At 45.0% G+C, this 23,974-nt stretch overlaps 1 protein-coding gene across 6 annotated transcripts in view; it reads right to left on the bottom strand.

Moving 5' to 3' along the window:
• ank3b (ankyrin 3b) overlaps positions 1–23,974 on the bottom strand; it is a 737,210-nt gene that overhangs the window by 257,254 nt on the left and 455,982 nt on the right. Inside the window, exon 1 of one of the 6 annotated variants that reach the window (XM_043712332.1) lies at positions 10,901–11,113. The exons of the other annotated variants lie outside the window; for them this stretch is intronic. Within the exon in view, the coding sequence (XP_043568267.1) occupies positions 10,901–10,936 (36 nt within the window). The 5' untranslated portion in view covers positions 10,937–11,113. Of the gene's footprint in view, positions 1–10,900; positions 11,114–23,974 lie in introns of those variants that run through there. 6 annotated transcript variants of the gene reach the window in all.

The following is a 23,974-nucleotide window of genomic DNA, read 5'->3' as shown; positions in this document are numbered from 1 at the left end:
TGCCAGTGTAGCTGCGGAAGGTGGACTGTTCCACATATCCTACGAAGCGGTAGGCATAGCTGGGGCCATGCGGGTGCCCATGGCTACTCCTTTGGTTTGGAGGAAGTGGGAGGATTGGAAAGAGAAGTTGTTTAGGGTAAGGACCAGTTCAGTCAGTCGAAGGAGGGTGTCAGTGGAAGGGTACTGGTTGGTACGGCGGGAAAGGAAGAAGCGGAGGGCTTTGAGTCCTTCATGATGGGGGATGGAGGTGTACAGGGACTGGATGTCCATGGTGAAGATAAGGCGTTGGGGACCGGGGAAGCGAAAATCATGGAGGAGGTGGAGGGCGTGGGTGGTGTCATGGAGGAGGTGGAGGGTGTGGGTGGTGTCATGGAGGAGGTGGAGGGCGTGGGTGGTGGTTTAACCCTCAAGCCAGGACCAATCACCAAGATATGTTGAAGATAGAAAAAGCCAACAGGTCACAGAATCATAGTCATAGAATCATACAGTACGGAAACAGATGCTTTGGTCCAACCAGTCCATGCCTAATATAATCCCAAACTAAACTAGTCCCACCTGTCTGCTCCAGGCCCATATCCCTTCAAACCTTTCCTATTTATGTACTTATCCAAATGTACGTTTTTAAAACATTTTCTCTCCTCTCATCTTAAAAATGTGTCCCCTCGTCTTGAAATCCATTTTACCTTAAACCCTACCTGTACACCTCATTTATTTTATAAACTTCGATCAGATCATCTCTCAACCTCCTACGCTCCAGTGAAAAAGGTCTTGACCTATCTAGCCTTTCTTTATAACTCAAGCCTTTTGGCAATATCCTCACAACTTGGTTCCAAATGTTTCCTCAGAACATTTGTCCTTATCGGTAAATGTCCCTCAATAAGGTTTGGAGCTTGGAGTCTCCAATCTCCGCAGAATGTTTGAAAGGTTGATTTTTCAGATTTGCTTCAGAGAAGTGCAGGCACCTCACGGTGAATTTTCCAGGCTGGCCCTCCAGCTAAGAGAGCTAGACAAGAGGGGGGGGTGCATTGAATGATTGGGTGCAGTGCACCTGATCTGCAACCTCCCCAATTTCCTCACTGAAGCTGGTTTCCACTTATACTTATTCCCAGCTCCAGAGTTAATTTCCTAAACCATGCTGTCACTTTTACCCCTCTCTCCTGGTCCAAGAACATCCCTAAAACCTCGATCTTTGATTCGCCTGCCCTAATCTCTCTGTCTGCCTCAGTGCCAAATCGTGTCCGATTGTCATCCTGTGAATGGTCTTGGGCCATTTATAGAGTCATACAGCATGGAAAGGTTGATTGTCTGACAGCATGGAAACAGAGCCTTTGGTTTCATCTTTTAAAAAAGGCAGCAGTTAAATATGCTGTTGTTGTGATTTTTGAGCCAATCAGGAGCATTGGTGAATCACAGTTAGATGTCACATTAGTGCAGCGATGGTGCCTTCCTGATCATGACTCTGTGACATGTTGTTGGGGCAGAGTTGATATAGCTATACTCTACATCAAACGGCTGCAAAAACAGATGTGGGGAGTTCTTGACAATAGAGAAACTGAGTGAGACAGGATATCACCTCTTTCCCCAGTGCTGACTTCCATCACTTGAATGCCCCCACAAAATAAATCAATTGCTCATATTTTTTACTTCCTTTTATGGAGTGAAACTGACAGCCGTCTTTGATGTTTCTTGCATTGTTATTTCAATCACCATAATGACTGTAATTATTAAGGTGAGCTCTCAGATAATGAGTCAACAGCCTTATGCAGGGCGAAACCTTTTCAGATAATTGAAAAGAGTGCTGCTAATTATATTCCATGCAGTCTGATCGAAGCACAAACACTTCTGTTTCCACCCCCAGGCATCGTCAAGCTAAGTGATTGAAAAATGCATGGTCTTCACTTCAGCAGGTTTGCCTTTCGATGCAATGGTTAATTTTACAGAAATAACATTCAGTCGATTAGAGGGTGAGAACTACACAATTGGCTCATTTGAATTTGACTGGGTGCCAGCCTTTGGGAAGAGTGCTGTGTGGAACATGTCACATAATATGCTTTTCTCCATCCAGAAAGGTAAACATTGTCTAGTACAAGTGGACCACCCACTTCTCAACAGCCACATGCAGGTTGTCTCTTAGAGACATTAGAAAGAGCAAAGGCCATTCAACATCTCACCATTGCTAACTCTTGTCAATTTATCATGGCTGATGAGCAACGCAGTTCCATTTTCCTCACACTGTTCCAAACCTATTGATAGCAAGTCTTCAAAGATTCAATAATTTACGAACACACATTGCCTTTTGGGTGCTCCCAGTACAACACCCTGTGTGAACAGCTACGAACAGTTAGAGAGTCATTGAGCACAGAAACAGACCCTTTGGTCCAACCAGTCCATGCCAACCATGTTCCTGACCATGTTCCCAAACTAAACTAGTCCCACCTGCCTGTGTTTGGCCCATATCTCTCCAAACATTTCCTATTTGTGAATTTATCCAAATTCTTTAAACATTGTAACTGTACCTGCATCCAACCCCTTCCTCTGGCAGTTCATTCCACACATGAACCACTCTCTGTGTAAAACGTTGCCCCTCATGTCCTTTTCAAATCTTAATCCTCTTACCTGAAAAATAAGCTCCCTAGTTTTGAACTTGCCCACCATAGGTAAAGGACCCCTGTCATTCACATTATCTGTGCCTCTTGTGATTTTATAAACCTCCAAAAGGTCAGTCCTCAACCTCCTAAGCTCCACTGAACAAAGTCCCCAGCCTTTCCAGTCTATTTTTATAACTCAAACTCTCCATTCCCGGCAACACACTGGCAAATCTTTTCTGAACCCTCTCCAGTTTAACAGTATCCTTTCAATAACAGGATGACCAGAACTGCACACACTACTCCAGAAGAGGCCTCACTAACATCCTGTTATAACTTCAACTTAACGTCCCAACTCCTCCACTCAAAGGTCTGAGCAATGAAGGCAAGGATGCTAAATGCGTTCTTAACCACCCTGTCTACCTGTGATGCAAATTTCAAAGAATTATGTAGCTGAACCCCTAGCTCTCTCTGTTCTACAATACAATCCAGGGCCTACTATTAATTATGTAAGTCCTGTCCTTAGTTGTATTACCAAAATGAAATACGTTCTGATTAGTTACTCTTGAATCTGCTGGCTTTAACTTTGTATGAGGAATGGTCAATTCAGCTGTGCAAGAAATGAAATGCCTTAAGACAGTATAAGCGCAATAACATGGTCAAGAAGTCCGTAATGATAATGGGTCTGGAAGCCTGACGATGATACCCAACATCTTACAGCTATTATGACACTAGCAAGAAGAATATCATGAAGGAAATGTTGAAACTTTTGATTCCATTGTTATCAGGGAGCGAGGACTTGAAACAGTGTAAGGATCAGCCTGTGTGATGCTTATCAATATGTGAAGGAGGGGTGGTGGCGGGGGGGGGGGTGAAAGTTTCAACAGTCAAATAGGACATTTCAAATCTGTTCATACAGACTGTATCCTTGAGGGGTAACAGCACCTTTAACCACTCCCAGAGTTAACTATATTGCGAGTAGCCAATCACTATAGGTTTTGAACATATGTACAAGGGGGTATAACAAAGGCAAATCTTTTCTTTGTCTCTTGCTGTGCAGCTGGACATAAGCTCACAAGCTAAAGGTTACGTGCTTTTCTCCTGCAAGGTCTAATTTGCATCCAGGTGTCAACAGGCATGAGGATATTGGAGTGGGAACGTGTAGTAATGTTTGAAGTCTCCTGGCCCAGTCTAAGACAAAAAAAGGCCGCTGGGTGACAGAGACACTAACTTTACCGTCTGCTCAAGTAACAAATGAAGAGTTCGGGAAGTGAGTTTGGGGCCTGTGTGACCATTTCAGGCCTCGTCAGACACCAGGAAGTGCGAAACTTTAATCTCGTCGTTTTAACCAAGACAGGAAACTGGATGAAACAGGCCAGTTGTCGTGCAGTTTGAAAGCTAAAATGAACACAAATTGGATTGGGAAGATCCAGTTTCTGTGGGCTATTTGTCAAGGAAGGGCACAACTGCATTGAAAGTAATCAGTTTGACGGTTTTGACTTTGTTTCGAGTCTCACATGATGTTATTCACCTGGCCATCAGCTGTCAGCGGGTGATTCACATCCATGTGATTATGAAACATAGTTCATAAAATTAGCTCAAAAATGTATAATCCTGTACTGTTGCCTGTCTTTATTAATTCTATTTAAGTCTGGACCCTCAGAACAGGTCAAGTGTTACACCACTAATTGCTGGGACTATTCAATTTTAAACCCTTCAAATCAAAATGCTGTCACAACTCACTTGGGCAAAACATAAGATTACAGGGTGGGGATCAGCCACAGTGAGGTTAATGTGGGGAAACAGGGGATCTCCATTATCTGGTTTTCATCAGCCATACCGTCCTGCTGTATGTTCTCCAGTTTACCGTTTGTCCATATCAGCACTATAGAGGGCTACATAAGGTTTTGGTGGTGTGCTGTAGGTTGACCCACAATTCTATTAGGGAGGGAAGAAAATTCCAGGATTTTGACCCAAAGACTGAAGGACACATTTCCAAGTCAGGATGGTGATTGGCTCGGAGGGGAAATTATAGGTGGAGTTTCTGCATGTATAAGAAGGATGTTGTGAAACTTGAAAGGGTTCAGAAAAGATTTACAGGATGTTGCCAGGGTTGGAGGATTTGAGCTATAGGGAGAGGCTGAACAGGCTGGGGCTATTTTCCCTGGAGTGTCAGAGGCTGAGGGGTGACCTTATAGAGGTTTATAAAACCATGAGGGTCATGGATAAAATAAATGGACAAAGTCTTTTCCCTGGGGTGGGAGAGTCCAGAACTAGAGGGCATAGGTTTAGGGTGAGAAGGGAAAGATATAAAAGAGACCTAAGGGGCAACGTTTTGTGTACGTACATGGAATGAGCTGCAGAGGAAGTGGTGGAGGCTAGTACAATTACAGCATTTAAAAGGCATCTGGATGGGTATATGAATAGGAAGGATTTAGAGGGATATGGGCCGGGTGCTGGCAGGTGAGACTAGATTGGGTTGGGATATCTGGTCGGCATGGACAAGTTGGACCGTGCTCTATGACTTGATGACTCTATGTATCTGCCACCCTTGTCCTTCTAGGTGGTAGTCATCATGGATTTGGAAGGTGTTGTCTAAAAGCCTTTGGTGAATTTTTGCAGTGCAACTTGTACGAGGTACACACTGCTGCTACTGAGCATCGGTGGTGGAGGGAATGGATCTTTGTGGAAATGGTATCAATCAAGCTGGCTGCTTAATCCTGGATGGTGCCAAGATTCTTGGGTGTTGTTGGAGCTGCACCCATCCAGGCAAGTGGAGGGTATTCCAGCAAACCCCCCCCTCAACTTATGCCTTGATGTACAGCACAAAACAGAACATTTGACCCAATCGATCCATGCTCAATCTAGATTATAAACCACTTGCGCCTCTTTTCATTATTCTTCACCTAAATATACCGTCAATAATCCTCCATCTCTTCTCCCTGGTGTCCTTGTCTTTATCTATTCTGTTTCAAACATTGTGATGACATGTTCCAAAATCTTACAAACAGAACAAGATACTGTGGTTGCTGGAGTCTGAATTAAAACAGAATCTCAGCAGGTCTGGGAGAGAAAGTTGATATTTCGAGTCCAAAGACTCTTCTTTGTAATTCACATTCTTAATCTTCAAGGAAGGAAGAGTCTTCTGAATTTGGAATTCTTTGCAACTGTTGAATATTGGTGGACTCTAGTTATGTTCTACCCCACAAGGAGAAACATCCTCTGTGTGTTTTCACACTTTCAAATCATTTTAAACACATCTATTAGATCAGCCCTTCAGCCTTCCTTGTTGAAGAGATGTAACCTGTCCATGCTTTCCTGAAATATATACCCACACATTCCCAGCATGATTCTGGTAAATCTTCTTTGCACTTACTGCAGTACCCCTACCTACCTTGGACCATAATATATATTCCCAGGAAAACCCTTTCACTGCTTTTATGCAATGATTATATTGAGAGCTGGATTAACATTACATCTTCGGAATTCCAAGGAAATTAGCACCTGTCTGAAAATTCATTCTGGTCCCTGAAACAAAAAGTGTTTGGGTGATTTCAAATTCTGAAAAGTCTCACCTTGGTATTTCAAAATATGGTTACAGTAAAAGTGTTGGCATTTATATTGTGGCTTCCATGCCCCCCAGAAAGCCCTCAAATGCCGAAACAACCGATGAAACACATTTAACTGGGGGTCATTATTACAAAACAGGAAATGCAGCAACAATTTGTACATAAGAAGATCCCACAAACAGCTGTGGGATAAATGTCAAGTCAGTGAGAGACTAACTGTTTCTTTCCCCACATATGTTGGGGACCTACTCAATACTTCCAGCATTTTCCAATTTTAATCTCAGGCTTCCCAGCATCTGCTGGTGTGTATGTACAACCACTTTGTTGGGAATTGGAAATGGAAGGTTTCTCAACACAATGAAGCCTTGATCAGTTTCATGGAGATTCCAAAGAACAAAAGTGTCTGAGAACTCCATGCATGGGACACAGGGAAGATGACACATGTAATATCACTGGACTGAAAATCCAGAGGCACGTCATTTCAAATCCCATCTGCTGGAATTTAATTGCAATTTCTTAATCTAGATTATAATGCCACTCTCAGTGATGAAGACCAGGAGGCTATAAATCAAAGTTCACTGAGGAGATCTGGCCTATATGTGACTCCTGACCCACAACAATACGGTTGATTCTTAAGTGCTCTGTGAAATGGCCTGGCAAGCCACTTAGTTCCAAGCATGGGCAACGAATGTTGCTCTTATCAGCAGTGCACACACAGAATCCCTACAATGAGGAAGCAGGCCATTCGGCCCATCAGGTCTACACCAATCCTCCAAAGAACATCCCACCCAGACCCACACCGCTCCCTATTCCTGTAACCATGCATTTCCCATGGCTAATCCACCGAGCCTGCACATCCCTGCAGCAAGTTTGTCCTAACCAAAGCCTGTCACAGGACATCTAGCCCTCTAGAAATAACACCACACAGCTGGCTTGTTTTATTTTTTAAGCAAAACCCTACTAATGTGTGGCAAGGCTTTCATTTTCCAAATAAGTTCAGTATTCTTCCAACCAAACATTTCCATTCACCTGCCATGGAACCTCATTCGCCAGTTATTTGTAGGGAAGGAAGCAGAGTAATGGTGTTGTCACTGGGCCAATAATCCTGGAGTTACGGGTTCAAATCTCACAGTGACAAATGATAAAATTTGAATCCAATCAAAATCTCGAATAAAAAGTGAGCCTAACTGTGACTAGGTAACCACTAAGAATTTTTTGTTTGTTTGTTTTGGATGTGAGCATGGCGAGCTCGGCTGGCATTTACTGCCCATCCCTAATTGCCCAGAGGGCATTTTAAAATTCAGCCACATTGCTGTTGGTCTGGAGTCGCATGTGGGGCCAGACCAGCTAAGGATAGCAGATTTCCTTCTCTAAAGGACATTAGTGAACCAGATGGGTTTTTCCTGACAATTGGCAATGGTTTCATGGCAATCATTAATTCCTTAATTTGAGATTGTTATTGAATTCAAATTCCACCATCTGTTATGGCAAGATTTGAACCCAGGTGCCCAGAATACTACCTGGGTCTCTAAATTAACAGTCGAGCGATGGCACCCCCAGGCCTTCACCTACTCTAGTTTTAAGTTACCATTTCTTTAAAAAAATGTGGTTCACTACTGCCCTTTAGGGAAGGAAATCTGTCTGATTTAGTCTGTATGTGACTCCAGACCCATAGCGATGTGAATCATAGAATCCCTACAATGTGGAAGCAGGCTATTCAGCCCATTGAGTCCACACTGGCCCTCCGAAGATCATCCCATCCAGACCCAGTCCCCTTCCCTATCCCTGTAACCCTGAATTTCTCACGGCCAATCCATCTAAGCTGCACATCTTTAGACTGTGGGAGGAAACTACAGCACCCAGAGGAAACCCACGCAACATGGGGAGAATGTGCAAACTCTATGCAGACAGTCATTTGAGTGTGGCACTGAATCAGATTTGTGGCGCTGAGACAGTAGGCTAACCACTGAGCCACCATGCAAAGATAGTGAGAGGCATGAATGCTGACAAATATTACAGAAACAAATAATTAAAACTGATTTTTCATCCTGTAAAATTATTTATGTCCTACCATAACTTGCTGCAGCTCTCCTCTACATTGACCCCAGTGTACGCCTCCCAACCCTCAGCTAGGAGAAAGTGAGGACTGCAGATGCTGGAGATCAGAGTCAAAGAGTGTGGTGCTGGAAAAGCACAGCAGGTCAAGAATCCTGATAAAGGGCTTATGCCTGAAACTTTGATTCTCGGCTCCTCGGATGCTGCCTGATGGGCTGCTCCTTTCCAGCACCACACACTTCAATTCCCACCCTTCGACCCAATTTGGTATCATCCACAACTTTAGAAATTGTGCTTTTGATTCCTAAAACCCAAATCATGCTTGAAAATGGCTTCTTCAGAGTCCTTTCCTGCAGCCTGTAAGCACCATCCACCAAACTGATTTCGACATGAGTAAGGCGGGAAAACATGAGGCTGGCTTTAATCCCACAGTTGCAGAATTAGGAGTACAGCAATGCTGTCAACAGGAAGTGGAATAGAGCCACTGGTGATCTTCAGTAATTGGCATCTTGGTCTAAATGCCAACTCTATGAGTCGAGTGTGAGAAGATAAACACCAGTTGAAAGGTTTCAACCGGTTCCAGACCAGAAACCGAACGGAAATGAGTCAATTATCTTCACAAACCACACTGGAGCGAGTGCAGAAAATTGTTTTGAAGCACGGATTCAGTCGAAACAATTCACAAGTGGCCACAGTCTCCTTGCGTAGGGACCTGAGGTACTGAACAGGAGGAATTCAGAGAACTGGGAGTGCAGGCCTGGTCTTTGGCCAGCACCCTTTCCCTGGCTGGGGCAGTGGGAACCCACAGTCGCTGTTTCACTCCTTGTTCGAGAGATGTGTATCGAGAGCAGGCTGAATGTGACACTGTTGCCATGCCAAGAAAACTCGCGCCAGCCCAAAATTTTACCCTGACCCCGCAAAACAAAATGCTGTTAAGACATGCAGATCTGAACTCTCTACTCTCAGTCTTTCAAATGGAAGCTTCGAAAACAACAAAGACCTGCATTTATATAGCCCCTCTCATGACTTCAGCAGTCTGAAGTTCACCTGACGAAGGGGCAGGGCTCTGAAGGCTTGTGATTTCAAACAAACCTGTTGGACTATAAGCTGGCGTCATGTGACTTCTGATCTTGTCCACCCCAGTCAGACCCCACCACACCAGGACTTTTTGATGCTGCGGTCGTTCATGCAAAAACTGGGAGTGCAGCAAAGCAAGATCCCACAACCAGCGATCAGATATGAATCAGGTCGTCAGTTTTCATTAATGACCTTCGAAAGATAATTCGGTTCATCTCTCCACAGATGCTGGACACCTGCTGGGTACTTCCTGTGTTTACTCTCAGGCTAAAAGCATCTGCCTTTCATATCTGTAACCACTTTGTTGGGAATCAGGAATAGAAAGCAAAGTTCCTCAGTGTCATGAAGCTTGAAATTAATTACAAGAGAATTTATTTGTATTACAAAGGACAAAACTGTGCCTGAGAACTCCAAGCATAAGATACTGCTTCAGCAGGTGAACCATAAATACTATGTAAAATTGCAATTCATAATACTTTCAATGTTAGTGTCATTCGTAATGCTGTGTTAGTATTATTTTGATTTAAAGTGAGTGAAAAGTAAACTAAAGAGAAAGCCTAACAGAATGGAAGTCCATCTTCATTAACATTGTTTTCTGCAATTTATGGTTTCATCTGGGATTTACAATTTACTTGTATTATATGTACATCCAAGATTTAAATAAAAGCAAATTATTGTGGATACTGGAAATGTGAAATACAAACAGAAAGAGTTGGAATACAGCAGGTCAGTGGAGAGAGAAGCAGCGTTAACTTTTCAAGCCCAATACAACTCGTCATTGGAACTCAAGTTGTTTAAAGTTGCACCAGGATTTGATAAACACCCTGCGCTCCCTTGTTGCTTTGTAACACTTTCTGTAGCAGCATTGTACAACACAACTTGTTGGCAGGCTGGAGGAGTGGCTATGGTGTGACCCTTTTAGCCTTTGTCACTAAATTTGGTTGAAAACACCTCACTTGTGAATGCACACCCAGTGTACATCTGCTGACCATCAAGTGCAACTCAGTAACAGTGAGTGCAATACTCAACAATAATACATTCAGATCCGCTCTTTCCGTATCACCATTTCATCGGCAAGCAGAAGTTAAAAGTTAATATACCTGTGATTTGCGACTGTATAACATGATCTCAGACCCAAAGCTCGTGATAATCTCATTTTCCTTTCTTACTAACCTGCTGTGCGTGTCATGTTTCCTACATTTCAGTGACTGTGCCTCAAAAAAAACCAATTCATTATTGTAAAGAGAATAGGGATATCTGGAGGTAGTTTAAAGCTCTCTTTAAGTGCAAGACTTGTTTTCTCAAAACTTAGAAATAGCATTTTATAAATTAATCCCAATATTGTAATTGCATTCCTGGTCTATCACAACTTCTGAGGTACTTTCCTAGCTCTATATGGTCACACATATCTCTGGTAACAAGCTTACAAAGAGAATGAGGAAGGTACTGCTGTACATAGTGCACTAATATTGTTTATCATAACCAACACAACTTACATCTGGCCACATAGCATGATCACAGCTAGGAAGCTCATTTAGTTAACTCAAGCACAATGGTACAGAAACTAAACTCAGTCAGACCCTTTAGCAATCTTTAAAAGCTTTGATCACTTACTTGGTCCAGTAAGTTTGCTTCCTCCTGCACTGCCATCTTCCCCAGCTAAGGATGAAACCTGCTGATCCGATTAATGAGTACTTGGATTAAGGAATTCACTATGGCATTACACCAGTTCTATAAATAGCAGCTCGGGTGGTGGAATTGAATATATCCCTGGGTTTTGCTGAAGGGCTTCATAGACAGAATAAACTAATAGATATAGTTTCTGAAAACACTAAAACGCCATACCTTTACTGCTCTCGCAATACTTGCATGTCACTTCCCGAATATCCAAGTGAGTGTACAGTATTTATAGAGTCCCATCACACAGTTTACATGTAAATGTGATAGGCATGTACCAGAATAGCAACAGCAGCTGCTTCACGGTCTCCGCTGGGCCCCAGCTTACCCAGTGCCTGTTTTCTACAACGCAAAGCACTCCTGGTCCAAGTCAACAGCCTTCATTAAAAACAAGTTGCCCGCGGTTATAAAACGCTGCCCTAAGCCAACTTTTGACTTATTCAGCATTCGCATATTCCCACCCACATCCATTCTGTGCAATTGCTACTGCCCCACTGCAAAGTGGATTATGACATAAGGAAGGAAAACATTCGCAAAGTGCATTTTGACAAAAGTAAAACCACCATGGATGCTGGGAATCTGAAATGCAGATGGAAAATGGCACATGAGCTCGAGCACATGAGGGTTGGGAAAGTGATAGAGAATTATTAGGCCCAGGCCTGTGTTGGCACCTTATGTTTCAGTTAGGCACTTCACAGCCTTCTGGATGCAACACCGAGTTCAACAGGTTCAGATCATAAGCCCTGGTTTCTCTTTCTCCTTACTGACACACTTTCCTTTTTTGAATGTTTGGGGAGTTCTTGCCATCTGTTTTTGAGTTTCAGACCGGCTTTCTCTTGTACTCTGGGCTTTCCTCTTCATCGATTTTCCTGGTCATTCTTTGCAGTTTTCTGTTTGACTTGTTGCCTGTCTTTGAGCATTTTCATTAGGTTCGCTTCTATTTTTAGCTTTTCAAGTTGACCACACATGGTGGGGTCTACCCCTTAGAGTGTTCTTGCGATTTGGAGTGTGAATTTGCTGTGCATTCTGAGGCATTCCCTTCGATGACGGGCACTGAATCTCTTTTGACTGGGGAGGTGATGGCCTTGTAGTATTATCACTGGAGTGTTAATCCACAGACCCAGATAACCTTCGAGGGACCTGGGTTCGAATCTCGCAATGGCAGATGGTAGAATTTGAATTCAATAAACATCTGGAATTAAGAGTCTAACGAAGACCATGAACCCATTGTTGATTGTTGGGAAAAGCCTAACTGGTTCATTAATGTCGTTAAGGGAAGGAAACTGCTGTCCTTATCTACTCTGGCCTACTCATGACTCCAAACCCTCCAGCAATGTGGTTAATTCTTAACTGCCCTCCGGGCAATATATGTTACCTAGTCAGTGATACCCTAAGCCAATGAATGAATAAAGAAATTTGCTTTTTCATAGCTTGGTATACCAGTCTAGGCCTAGCATTTCATGCTGAGAGTGTGGTGCTGGAAAAGCACAGCAGGTCAGGCAGCATCCGAGAAGCAGGAAAATCGATGTTTCAGACAAAAGTCCTTCAGCAGGAAGGGCCTTTGCCCGAAATGTCGATTTTCCTGCTCCTCGGATGCTGCGTGGCCTGCTGTGCTTTCCCAGCACCACACTCTTGACTCTAATCTCCAGCAACTGCAGCCCTCACTTTTGCCTAGCATCTCACCCATTTATGGTTGCCCATGTTTGAATGTGAAGGAATAATCTCAGACCCACTCCTCCCTCTCTCGCTCTCCTTCAAACTGAATGAGGGATTCAATTGCATTGCAGTCACTGCCACCTAGTGGCACCACTCAGAAACCATTAATTAATCCGGTTTCATTGCACAAGACCAGATCTCGATAAGGAAGTGAGTGAAAAGTTACCAGGGGATGGTTGGAAACCATTAGTGGAATAATCAAGTCAGCCATGATCTTATTGAATGGCAGCGCAGGCCTAAGGGGCTGAATGGCTTATTGCTGCTCCAAATTAGCTTGTGCGGAGAGTATCTTTTCAGGATTGCCTGTTCACATCTCCCTGCACCAACCTCTGTTTTTAACGTATCCTGTGATCTGGCATCGCGGAAACCCAGTATTATTGAATCTTGCTTATTCTCACCCTATATCGGATCCTTCACTATCTGACCCTCCCCCACCATTTATTTGCTCAAAGTCTGTTGCAGTTTCAACTTCTCTGGCAAAAGACCGGGGAGACTTTGGCAGCTGAAAGAGTCAGAGTTTGGAAAAATACTGCTGGGCTATTGCACACAGCTGAGATCTGGGCCTCAAGTAAGCCCAGATGAGTCCAGAGTTTGGAGAAACCCTGGGACAGTGCCGGCTTGGTGAAGCTACCTGTCTGCAAAAGAGCCGGAATTTTGCCTGCGGTTCGGTGCTGTGATGAGATTTCAGGAATCCAGTGGAATGCAGTCTTGGAGAAACGGCTGGACAAATGATTTTTAAGCAGCTGTTAAGGCAGACTGAGCTGGAGCCGTTTTGAAGGAAATTCAGAGGTCATGTCTTTGAAAGTGAAGATTTGATATCCCACATGAAGATGACAAAGTTTTATTATGATTTGGTTAGCTGCTGAGATATATGACAGATCTGTCTCGAACCCATCTGTTATTTGATACACTCTATGAAATAGTCAACCAGAGTTTATCTCTGAACCCATATTGGCCTTCTGCTAATTCTGAATGTTAGAATGTAAGTTGGGTCAATTGTTTTACTTTACTAAATTGTTATTGTAATGTTTATTTTATTCATAATCTCTTTAGAAGAATTAGGATTTCAAACTTCGTCTACTTTAAACAAAAAGGTTACAGCTGGTGTAATGATGGATCAAATGGCCTCCTTCTGAAATGTAACATTTTATGATTCAAAACTGGTTCTTAACATAAAATAAATTTGTCATCATTATCCAGGAACATAACAATATCATAGAATCCCTTCAGTGTGGGAGCAGGCCATTTGGCCCAGCAAGCCCACATCTCTCCTCTCCACCCCCACACCCTATCCCTGTAACCCTGCATTTCTCATGGCCAATCTGCCTGACCTGCACATCTTTGGACTGTGGGAGGAAACCACAGTACCTCGAGGCAACCCATGCAGACACGGGGGGAATGTGCAAACTCCACACAGACAGTCGCCTGAGGCAGGAATCGAACCTTGGCAATGAGGCAGCAGTGCTAACCACTGAGCCACCGTGTTACCCCAATGTTCTACCCTATCCTTTACTGAATGCCTGGTAACAGTCTCACACCTGAGTCAAACCATTGCAGGTTCAAGCACTAAAGATGCTCTTTGGTCTGCCTGAAACGTGTTGGTCTTCCAGAGCAAGAGTCGACCCTGACCGAGTGTTACAGACTGGCACATTCCAAGATCCAGGACTATGTGCTAAGGGACGCGGTAAAGTTTGGGGCAGCTGCTGCCAAGGTGCAGTGAGGTCTTTCTGTCAAAGTACAATGGAGGTCCATTCAGTTATTGGACCCTCCTAGTACCTCAAATGTAAGTAAATAAAATCTTGCATGAGAAAGTAATGCTTTTGGTTTGTATTATAGAATGGTTGGGGAAGTCAAATTCCTGTGTTTGTTTCTCCATACGTAAAGAGTGTACAGAGCCGAACTGCTTTAGTGACTATGGATGTGTATAAAGATTTTTTTAATGTTTAAAATATATTTTGGAATGAAAAATATTTTGGGTTCAACTCTACTCCAGAAACATGAACACATTATCTTGGTTGGAAGTTCAGTGTAGTCCTGAGGGAGTGCCACTTTGAGGGAACACTGAGGGATTGTCGCACTGAGAGAACACCGCACTGACAGAACACTGAGGGAGTGCTGCATCGAGGGGAACACCGAGGGAGTGTCGTACTGAGGGAACACCGAGGGAACGCTGCATCGAGGGGAACACCGAGGGAGTGTCGTACTGAGGGAACACCGAGGGAACGCTGCATCGAGGGGAACACCGAGGGAATGTCGCACTGAAGGAACATTGAGGGAGTGTCGCACTGTTGGAAATGCCGCAATTGAAGGAGTGTCACACTGAGGGGAACACCGAGGGAGTACCGCACTGAGGGAACACCACGTTGACAGAACACTGAGGGAGTGTCGCACTGAGGGGAACACCGAGGGAGTGCCGCACTGAGGGAACACCATGTTGACAGAACACCGAGGGAGTGTTGCATTGTGGGGAACACCGAGGGAGTGCCGCACTGAGAGAACACCATGTTGACAGAACACCGAGGGAGTGTTGCACGGAGGGGAACACCGAGGGAGTGTCGCACTGAGGGAACACCACGTTGACAGAACACCGAGGGAGTGTCGCACTGAGGGGAACAACGAGGGAGTGTCGCACTGAGGGAACACAGAGGGAGTGTTGTACAATTGGGAATACGGAGGGAACACCAAGGGAGTGTCGCACTGTTGAGAATGCTGAGGGCATGTTACAATGAGGGAAAGCCACACTGATGGAGTGCCACACAGTTGGGAACACTGAGGGAATGCCGCACTTTTGGAAGTGCTGAGGGAGTGCCGCACTGAGGGAGCGCCGCACTGAGGGAGCGTTGCGCTGCTGGGGATACTGAGGGAATGTCACACTGACAGAGTGCCACACTGTCAGGAGCAATGAGGGAATGCCGCACTGGGAGCTGGCTGTAAATGATTTGGATGCTGAATCTGCCACAGTGCCTACATTTCAAACTTCATTGTAAAGCATTCCATGATTGTGAAAGGTGCCGCTTAAATATTGGTCCAGCCCTAATATTAGGCTCCATGCCAAGTTGTGCTTGATATCATCTCTTTGAAATGCCTGAGGGAATTTGCCATTCCCAAGGTTCTATATGAATGCTCTTGTTGAGCTCAGGCTGGAGCAGAGTCTTGGGATGAGATTCCATCAAAACTACTTGAGGTAAGGGCAGCTTAGTAAAGTGAATGGGACGAACAAACAAGGTCCTGTGGGTACAAATGTGAAGACTGCAAGCCACTTTGACAGCACACTCCCTTAATGAACAGGGGCCAAAAAATACCAAAACTAATGACAAATAACAGGCATGTCTGATATGTTTTAACAGTATGACTTCAGCTTTGTTCTAAACTGGAGGTTATGATAGTGCATGAAGAGTCCAAGGGTTAGCTTTACATCTCTCTCACATGATAATGTAATGATGTGTGGACGTGCCAGTAGTGGACTGGGGTAGACAAAATTAAAAATCACACAATACCAGGATATAGTCCAACAGGTTTAGTTGGAAGCACTAGCTTTCGGAGCACTGCTCCTTCATCAGGTGGTTGTGACGAAGTTTGCTGTACAAACCCATAAATGTTGTGGCATTTTAAAACAAAACATTGGAACCATCCGATGCTGTTCCCATCTCTAAAGTTACTCTGTCATCATGAAGGGACGTTTACCTTGGAATAAATAAGCGTCTCACTGTTTGTGGTGTGTCAGCTCGGCCGAGTGCTGCAGTTCTTTACTGGTGACTCAGGAAACCTTGGATTCTGAAGTAGTGGGAACTGAGGCACGGTCAGTCTGTTCCAGTCAATGTAAACGATCCCATTGCAACATTCAAAGGGAAGTCCTCCCTGGGCCCTGAACCCCATTTATCCCTCAAAAAAGTAGCCAAAGTACCAAAAAAAGAGAGTCTGCTAATTTAATTTGCTTTTATCTGTTCATGGGATTTGTATATCCCCAGTAAATCCAGAATTTGTTGTCCCTCCCTAATTGTGCTTGGAGCAGTTAAGAGTCAACCACATTGCTGTGGGTCTGGAGTTCACGTGTAAGGCCAGACCAGGTTAAGGACAAATCTCCTTCCCCAAAGGGCACTGGCGAACTAGATGGGTACATAACAATAACGACACATTAGTCCCATGATTGGGACAAGTTTTCAATTCCAACTTTATACTATATTCTTCAAATTTAAACTGCACCAGCTGGCTTGGTGGGGTTTGAACCCATGTCGCTAATGCATTAGCTAGGCTGGGTTACTGATCCAGTGATATCCAGCCACTCACCTGCTCTGATCTCAACGGTGCTCTTGGGATTTTACTGGGTGCCAGATTAATCTGCAAAGCAATGGCGACCAAACTTCACAAGTAATTGAGCGGCTGTGAAGCATTCTTGGGCATTTCCTGAGAATGTGAAAAGCAAATTATTTTCTCTCTCCCTCCTCTGACGTTTTGAGCGTAGAACAGTACACAGCCCAGGTCCATGATGTTGCGCCGAACATGATGCCAAATTAAACTAACCCCTTCCGCCTGCCTTTGGTCCATAAGCTTCCATTCCTCGCATATTCATGTGTTTATCGAAAAGCTCCTTAAACGCCCCTATCGCATCTGTCTCCACTACCACCGACAGCACATTCCAGACACTTGCCCCTCACATCTCCTTTGAACTCTCCCCCTTCACCGTAAATGCATGCCCCCTAAGTTTTTGATATTTCAACTCTGGGGAAAAAGGTTCTGACCGTCAGCCTTATCTATGCATCTCATAATTTCGTAGACTTCTACAAACTCTCCCCTCAGCCTCTGCCACTCCGGAGAAAACAACCCGTGTTTTTTCTTGCCTCTCCTTGTAGCTCATACCCCCTAATCCAGGCAGCATCCTCTTCTGCACCCTCTTCAAAGCCTTCATATCCTTCCTGTAATGTGGCGACCAGAACTGAATTCAATACTCCCAAGTGTGGCCTAACCGAAGTGTCATACAGCTGCAACATGACATCTTGACTCTTGGACTCAATTCCACGACCAATAAAGGCAAGCACGCCATATGCCTTCTTTGCCACCTGATCAACTTGTGTGGCCACTTTCAGGGAGATATACATGAGCCATTCAATCCAGCAGCCTGACACAGAATAATAAAACTCACCAAGCTGCGTAACTGTGAGCCAATGAACTCTCTGAGATTCCAGATCAAATGTTATTATGTTTTTGGATCACATGGACCAGCATTCTTTCTGAGGACATGATGAACAATAATAAGGTTTATCAAGCAAGCGGCCAGCTATAACCTGCATCTCAACCAAAGCTAATGTTATTAAGATTTCAACAATGTCAGTACAATCAGTCAAACTGATGCCCCAGAGATGATCACAGAAATTTCTCAGAGCATCAGCAGCTGCAGTAAAACCTACAGGAGAGAGCTAGGAATCAAAAGTGAGTTATGATCCCTGTAGTCTCCAACAAAATAAAAGGACTGGCTGGGATATTTTTCATTGCAGCATAGGAGATCGAGGGGTGAAAGTTTATAAAATCACCAGGGGTACAGACAGAGTTAATGGGAGATGTCTTTTCCCGAGGATGGGGGATTTCAAGACTAGGTGAGAGGAGAGAGATTTAAAAAGAACATGGCGGGCAAAAGTTTTACACAGAGGGTGGTTTGCGGATGGAATGAACTTCCTAAGGAAGTGGTGGATGTGGGCACAATGACAATGTTTAACAGACACTTAGATAAGTACCTGAATAGGAAAGGTTTGAGGGATAGGGGCCCGGAGCAGGCAGGTGGGACTAGGTCAGTTTGGGATTGTGATTGATACGGACTGGCTGGACTGTCCGTATCAATCATCAGGGTCTGTTTCTGTGCTGTATGACTCTACGACGGAATTTATCAAATGACCCGAATGCAAAATGCCAGTGGACACGGTTTCACTGTTTTAGCTTTTCTTTTAACCATCAAACCAAAATCAACATCAATTAAACAGTAATCCAATATCAACCACAAATCGTACTTTAAGTAGCAGTGGAACAGAAATGGATCTCTCACGTTTGTGAAGTGGCCTACTCAGTAGGTTTGGCAACAATCTCATCCTCAAAGATCCATATTCCTTGGGTAGGGTTCCAGCTCCTTTATCTCACAGGCTTTCGTCATTGAGACCTATCTGACAACCGTTTTCCCTGACCCAAGCTCCATCGGTGTAACTTGCACCATAAAGACACACTTTAGCACATTCCTCTCAGCTCTGCTGCCAGAGCTAATCTTTTGGGTCTTCCTTATCAACTAGTCCATGACTCTTCACCTCTTGCTACCTGCCTGGACTCCAGGGCACTGCCCACATCACCTCTGCCCTCTGATTTCAACCGTCTCCTATTCCCCAAGTTAGGAGAGCTGACGTTTATGAGGAATTTCTTTCAGATGAAGCATCAAGACACCAAAAGTCATCTACTCCTGCTTCAAATAAAATTTTGATGATAAATAGGACATAGTTTTTTAAACTTTAAAGCAAAATCATCGGTTACAGCTTATACATTTTAAAAAAAAGAGGATCAATCTCTCATTGGTAAACAATACCGAGGAGAGAAGATTGAAACCCCACGTGTGGTGTAAAATTATGTCCCAATACATGTGTGAATCATAATGTAACACATGTATTGGGCCAAGCAGTGGAATGTGGTGAAACGGTTAAAAATTATGTCCCAATACATGTGTGAATCTAACCGGAATGGAGGTGTTGCTTAGTCCCGTGTGAATCTTATTACACACCTCCCCGTGTGAATCTTCTTATCTGTATGTAACCAGAATGGAATGTGTTTTTTAGCCTTGCTCTGCTGTTCACATGAATGTTTATATCTGGAAAAGAGTATATCAGCTGGAAAAGTCTCCAGTTCGGTGAGTCTGCTCCGGGGTTACGTTTAACCGCCGAGCGTGGGTTGTTGGCAACCGCTCTACGAGAACTGACGGCTCCCAGTTCCGGTAACATGTAGAGTGAGTATAAGCCAGACCCGTTGTGGCGACGCTGCGGGGAATAAAATGCCCATATTCTAGCAGACTCGCCTCTTGGTCGTTTGTTCTGTGTCAGACTACTCTCCTACGAACCTGACCTTGAGAATTTTTTAAAACACCACGTAACTTTTACCCGTGGAGTGGATGTTCCTTTGAGAGAATTGATGATCCCATGTGTTGAAATGACAGATATTTGCATCTAAATCATCACGTTTCTGAAAGGAGCTGGCATTCAGTTTGAAACATGATAGTTATGGAAATATAAAACAACAACGCTGTCGGCCATGACGGTGAGAAATAACAGCTTGAGGGTAAAGCTTTAAAAGGTGATTCCGAACGCTACATTCCATCAGAATAATGAATATTGCATACCCTGAGAGCTGCAAAGCGGGGAATTACCCCAACTGTTGTTTCAATCTGACAACAACTCCTACTGAGGAAGATCAGCACTGTACAACTGCCCCAAGCAGAGTGATTGTACTCATAAAGCTCTGTAGCAGCAGTGTGTACCACCTACAAGACGCACTGCAGAATTTCATCGAGGCTCCTCAAACAGCACCTTCCAAACCCACGACCACATCCACTTGGCAGGTCAAGGGCAGCAAATACATGGGAGCACCACTAACTCCGAGCCATCCTGACTTGGAAATATATCGTCCTTCCTTCACTGTCGCTGGGTCAAAATAGAGCCATACAATTCCTATACCCAAAGGCAAGCATGCCAAATGTCTTTTTAACCACCTTGTCTATGTATGACACAAACTTCAAAGAGTTACATACCTGCACCCCCTCGGTCCCTCTGTTCTACAGCACTACCTTCGGTCCAACTAGTCCGTGCCAAACATAATCCCAAACTAAACCAGTCCCACCTGCCTGCTCCTGGCCCATATCCTTCCAAACCTTTCCTATTCATGTATCCATCCAAATATTTTTTTCAACGTTGTAATTGTATTCACATCCACCACTTCCTCAGGAAGTTCATTCCACAGCCTCTGTGTAAAAAAGGTTAACTCTCACGTCTTTTATAAATCTTTCTCCTCTCACCTTAAAAATGTGTCCCTGGGTCTTGAAATCCCCCATCCTAGGGAAAAGATAACTACCATTAACTCGATCTACACCTCTCATTATTTTATTAACTTCTATAAGGTAACTTATATAGACAACTACCATTAACTTCTATATCTCTCAACCTCCTACGCTCCAATGAAGAAAAGTCCCAGCCTATCAAGTCTTTCTTTATAACGCAGAGCTTCCACACCCAGCAACACCTTGGTAAATCTCTTCCGATCCCTCTCTATACTTCCTATAACAGGACAGCCAGAACTGGACAAGTGCCCTGTACAACCTCAACATGGCTTCCCAACTAAAAGGACTCAAAGGCAAGTGTACCAAATGTCTTTTTAACAACCCTGTCTATACATGACGCAAACTTCAAAGAATTATGTACCTGCTTCCCTAGGTCCCTCTGTTCTACAACACATACCCAAGGCCCTACCATTAACTGTGTGAGCCCTATCCTTGGTTGTTGTACCAAAATGCAATACCTCGCATTCATCCAGATTGAACTCCATCTGCCATTTTGCAGCCCATTGACCCATTTGATCAATCCTGGATTTCCCTCCCTAAGGGTACTATGGGTCAACCTACGACACATGGACTGCAGCGGCTCAAGGAGGCAGCTCACCCCCACCTTCTCAAGGGTCAACTAGGGATGGGCAATAAATGTTGGCCTCAGGAAAGCAACTTCCCACAACACACGTGGCCCCTTGTGTTAAAATGTCGAGCTGTGCATTCGGTTCCCGCATTCGAAATGTTGTCAAAATGCCCGCTTGGTTAAGATGAGGCCACCTATGAATCGTTGCTGAAATCTGTTCACAACTGATTCACTGTTGCCGAGTGAAGCGAAAGCTGGAAAAGCAAGAGAGTTAAAGGGACAGTACAAACCTGCCAGTGTGCAGCAATGTGGAAATGTGCATCATACAGTGCCCAACAGTTAACATTCTCTGGAGTGATACCAACCCTATCAGATCATTGGCTGTGTTTCCTCAACAGTGCAACAGGAAGTGAGTGCAACATGGTGATGCAATCTGCTCATGCAGACAGGAAGGATGAAGCCCTGCTGCTCTTTTTATTGGATTCCCTCAGCAAGGCACAGCAAGCTGCAGGGCGCCATGCCACCCAAAAATGGCTGCCAGGCACTTGACGTTCTTGCTTGACGGCATGAGCTGGCTACCCTTGCTCCAGCGAAAGGAGGAGCTTGCATTGAAGTAACTGAGCGGCCGGCTTTGTCCTGGATGGTGTCGAGCTTCTTGAGTGTTGCTGGAGCTGCACCCATCCAGTCCCTCACACTCCTGACTTGGGCCCTGTGGACGGTGGACAGACTTTGGGAAGAGCAGCGGGGGCATCTGCATTGGTGGCAAGGGCATCGGTGGAGGTAAGATGGCGCCAAAGATGGCAACTCTCTCCACAGCGGCGGGACAGTGAAGGGAACCCATGCCTGACTACCAGGCCCATGGCCCATAACGGAGCAGTTAACAAGGAGGACTGTAAAGCTGGACTCTTCATTTCTTAATTTTTCTGACTGTATATTCCAAGTTTTATATTTCTGTGTTTTAAGATGGTGCCAGAGAGCGGCGACACCGTGAAATACTTTTCATTGGAGTTTGTAACAACTTAGATGTGACAATAAGTTAATCAAATTTTAAAAAAAATCAGAATTCTCAACCTCTGACCTGCTCGCGTATGGTATTTCCTCTGGATAGGTTGATGTCTGAAGGAACTGAACCCTGGCTTTAATTTTGATTCCTACGGGAATCCAACGTGGAAGTAGTGATATTCCGCAACATAGCAACAACTTTAAGTGAGGGCATACTGCATTTATTTCAGCTGGCAGCCATCCGCCTCTGCCATCCAGGGTGAGAAAGCAGAAAGATTTCCAGTTGCTGGGTGCCGTTGGGAAATTCCTAAATTGATTTTGAATTTTATACTTGGCTTCTGAAACGGGATGTCTCAGGGTGGGGCAAGGAGAGAACAGAGCGAGGAGCCAGTCACGCATCACTTAAAAGGTGGGAAGGTTTGCGGTTCAAGGGCACTGGGACCTACACAAGTGGATCACTGCAAGGAATCCAGTGTAATACCTCTCGAAATGTGGTTCAGCTAGTTGGCTGGCATCAAGATGCGATCACAATGACTACATTTTAATGCATCATGTGACCCACACCAGTAATTCTTCATTCCTGTACTAAAATCTAAACCAGCTCCTGAACGTCAATGTTTATATGTATCGAGCATTCTGCAAAGCCTCTTAAGGCATAACAGTACTTATTTCCCTTTGTATTTTAAATGCTGCTAGCTTTTTATCCAGTGCAATCGAGGCATTGTGGTGTAACACAGTTATGTTTCAGCGTCCACGTTAGTTAAGGAGGTGGTGTTCTCTGACTGACCACTTTCCCAGGGCGTGCTGCACTGAGTATGTGCCGCAGAGAGCACACTGAGGGAGTGGAGTCACACATGTGCCAGGCACACAGCACTGCAGTAATGTTACATCACATCGTCAGGCTGCTGGGAAACCAGCTCACCATGATTTCAACACAGCTTCACATATTACAGACCGGACTCAATCATCACATCACCCAACTCTTATACCCGGCACTCAGTCACTCGTTAATAAAGGCTGGCAGAAACGGATTGGAGCACAGGAGGGAAGGGACAGCGCGAAGCACAGGCGGGCAGAGACAGGGTAGAGCATAGAAGGGCAGGAGGAGGGCAGGAGATGGAGGGGAGGGCAGGAGACAGGAGATGGAGGGGAGGGCAGGAGGCAGGAGATGGAGGGGAGGGCAGGAGGCAGGAGATGGAGGGGAGGGCAGGAGACAGGAGATGGAGGGGAGGGCAGGAGACAGGAGATGGAGGGGAGGGCAGGAGACAGGAGATGGAGGGGAGGGCAGGAGACAGGAGATGGAGGGGAGGGCAGGAGACAGGAGATGGAGGGGAGGGCAGGAGACAGGAGATGGAGGGGAGGGCAGGAGACAGGAGATGGAGGGGAGGGCAGGAGACAGGAGATGGAGGGGAGGGCAGGAGACAGGAGATGGAGGGGAGGGCAGGAGACAGGAGATGGAGGGGAGGGCAGGAGACAGGAGATGGAGGGGAGGGCAGGAGACAGGAGATGGAGGGGAGGGCAGGAGACAGGAGATGGAGGGGAGGGCAGGAGGCAGGAGATGGAGGGGAGGGCAGGAGGCAGGAGATGGAGGGGAGGTCAGGAGATGGAGGGGAGGGCAGGAGATGGAGGGGAGGGCAGGAGGGCAGGA

This window comes from Chiloscyllium plagiosum, chromosome 22 (genome assembly GCF_004010195.1).
Source record: "Chiloscyllium plagiosum isolate BGI_BamShark_2017 chromosome 22, ASM401019v2, whole genome shotgun sequence".
NCBI lineage: Eukaryota > Metazoa > Chordata > Chondrichthyes > Orectolobiformes > Hemiscylliidae > Chiloscyllium > Chiloscyllium plagiosum.
The sequence above is the reverse complement of the archived record's forward strand: the minus strand, read 5'-3'. Positions and strand labels throughout refer to the sequence as shown.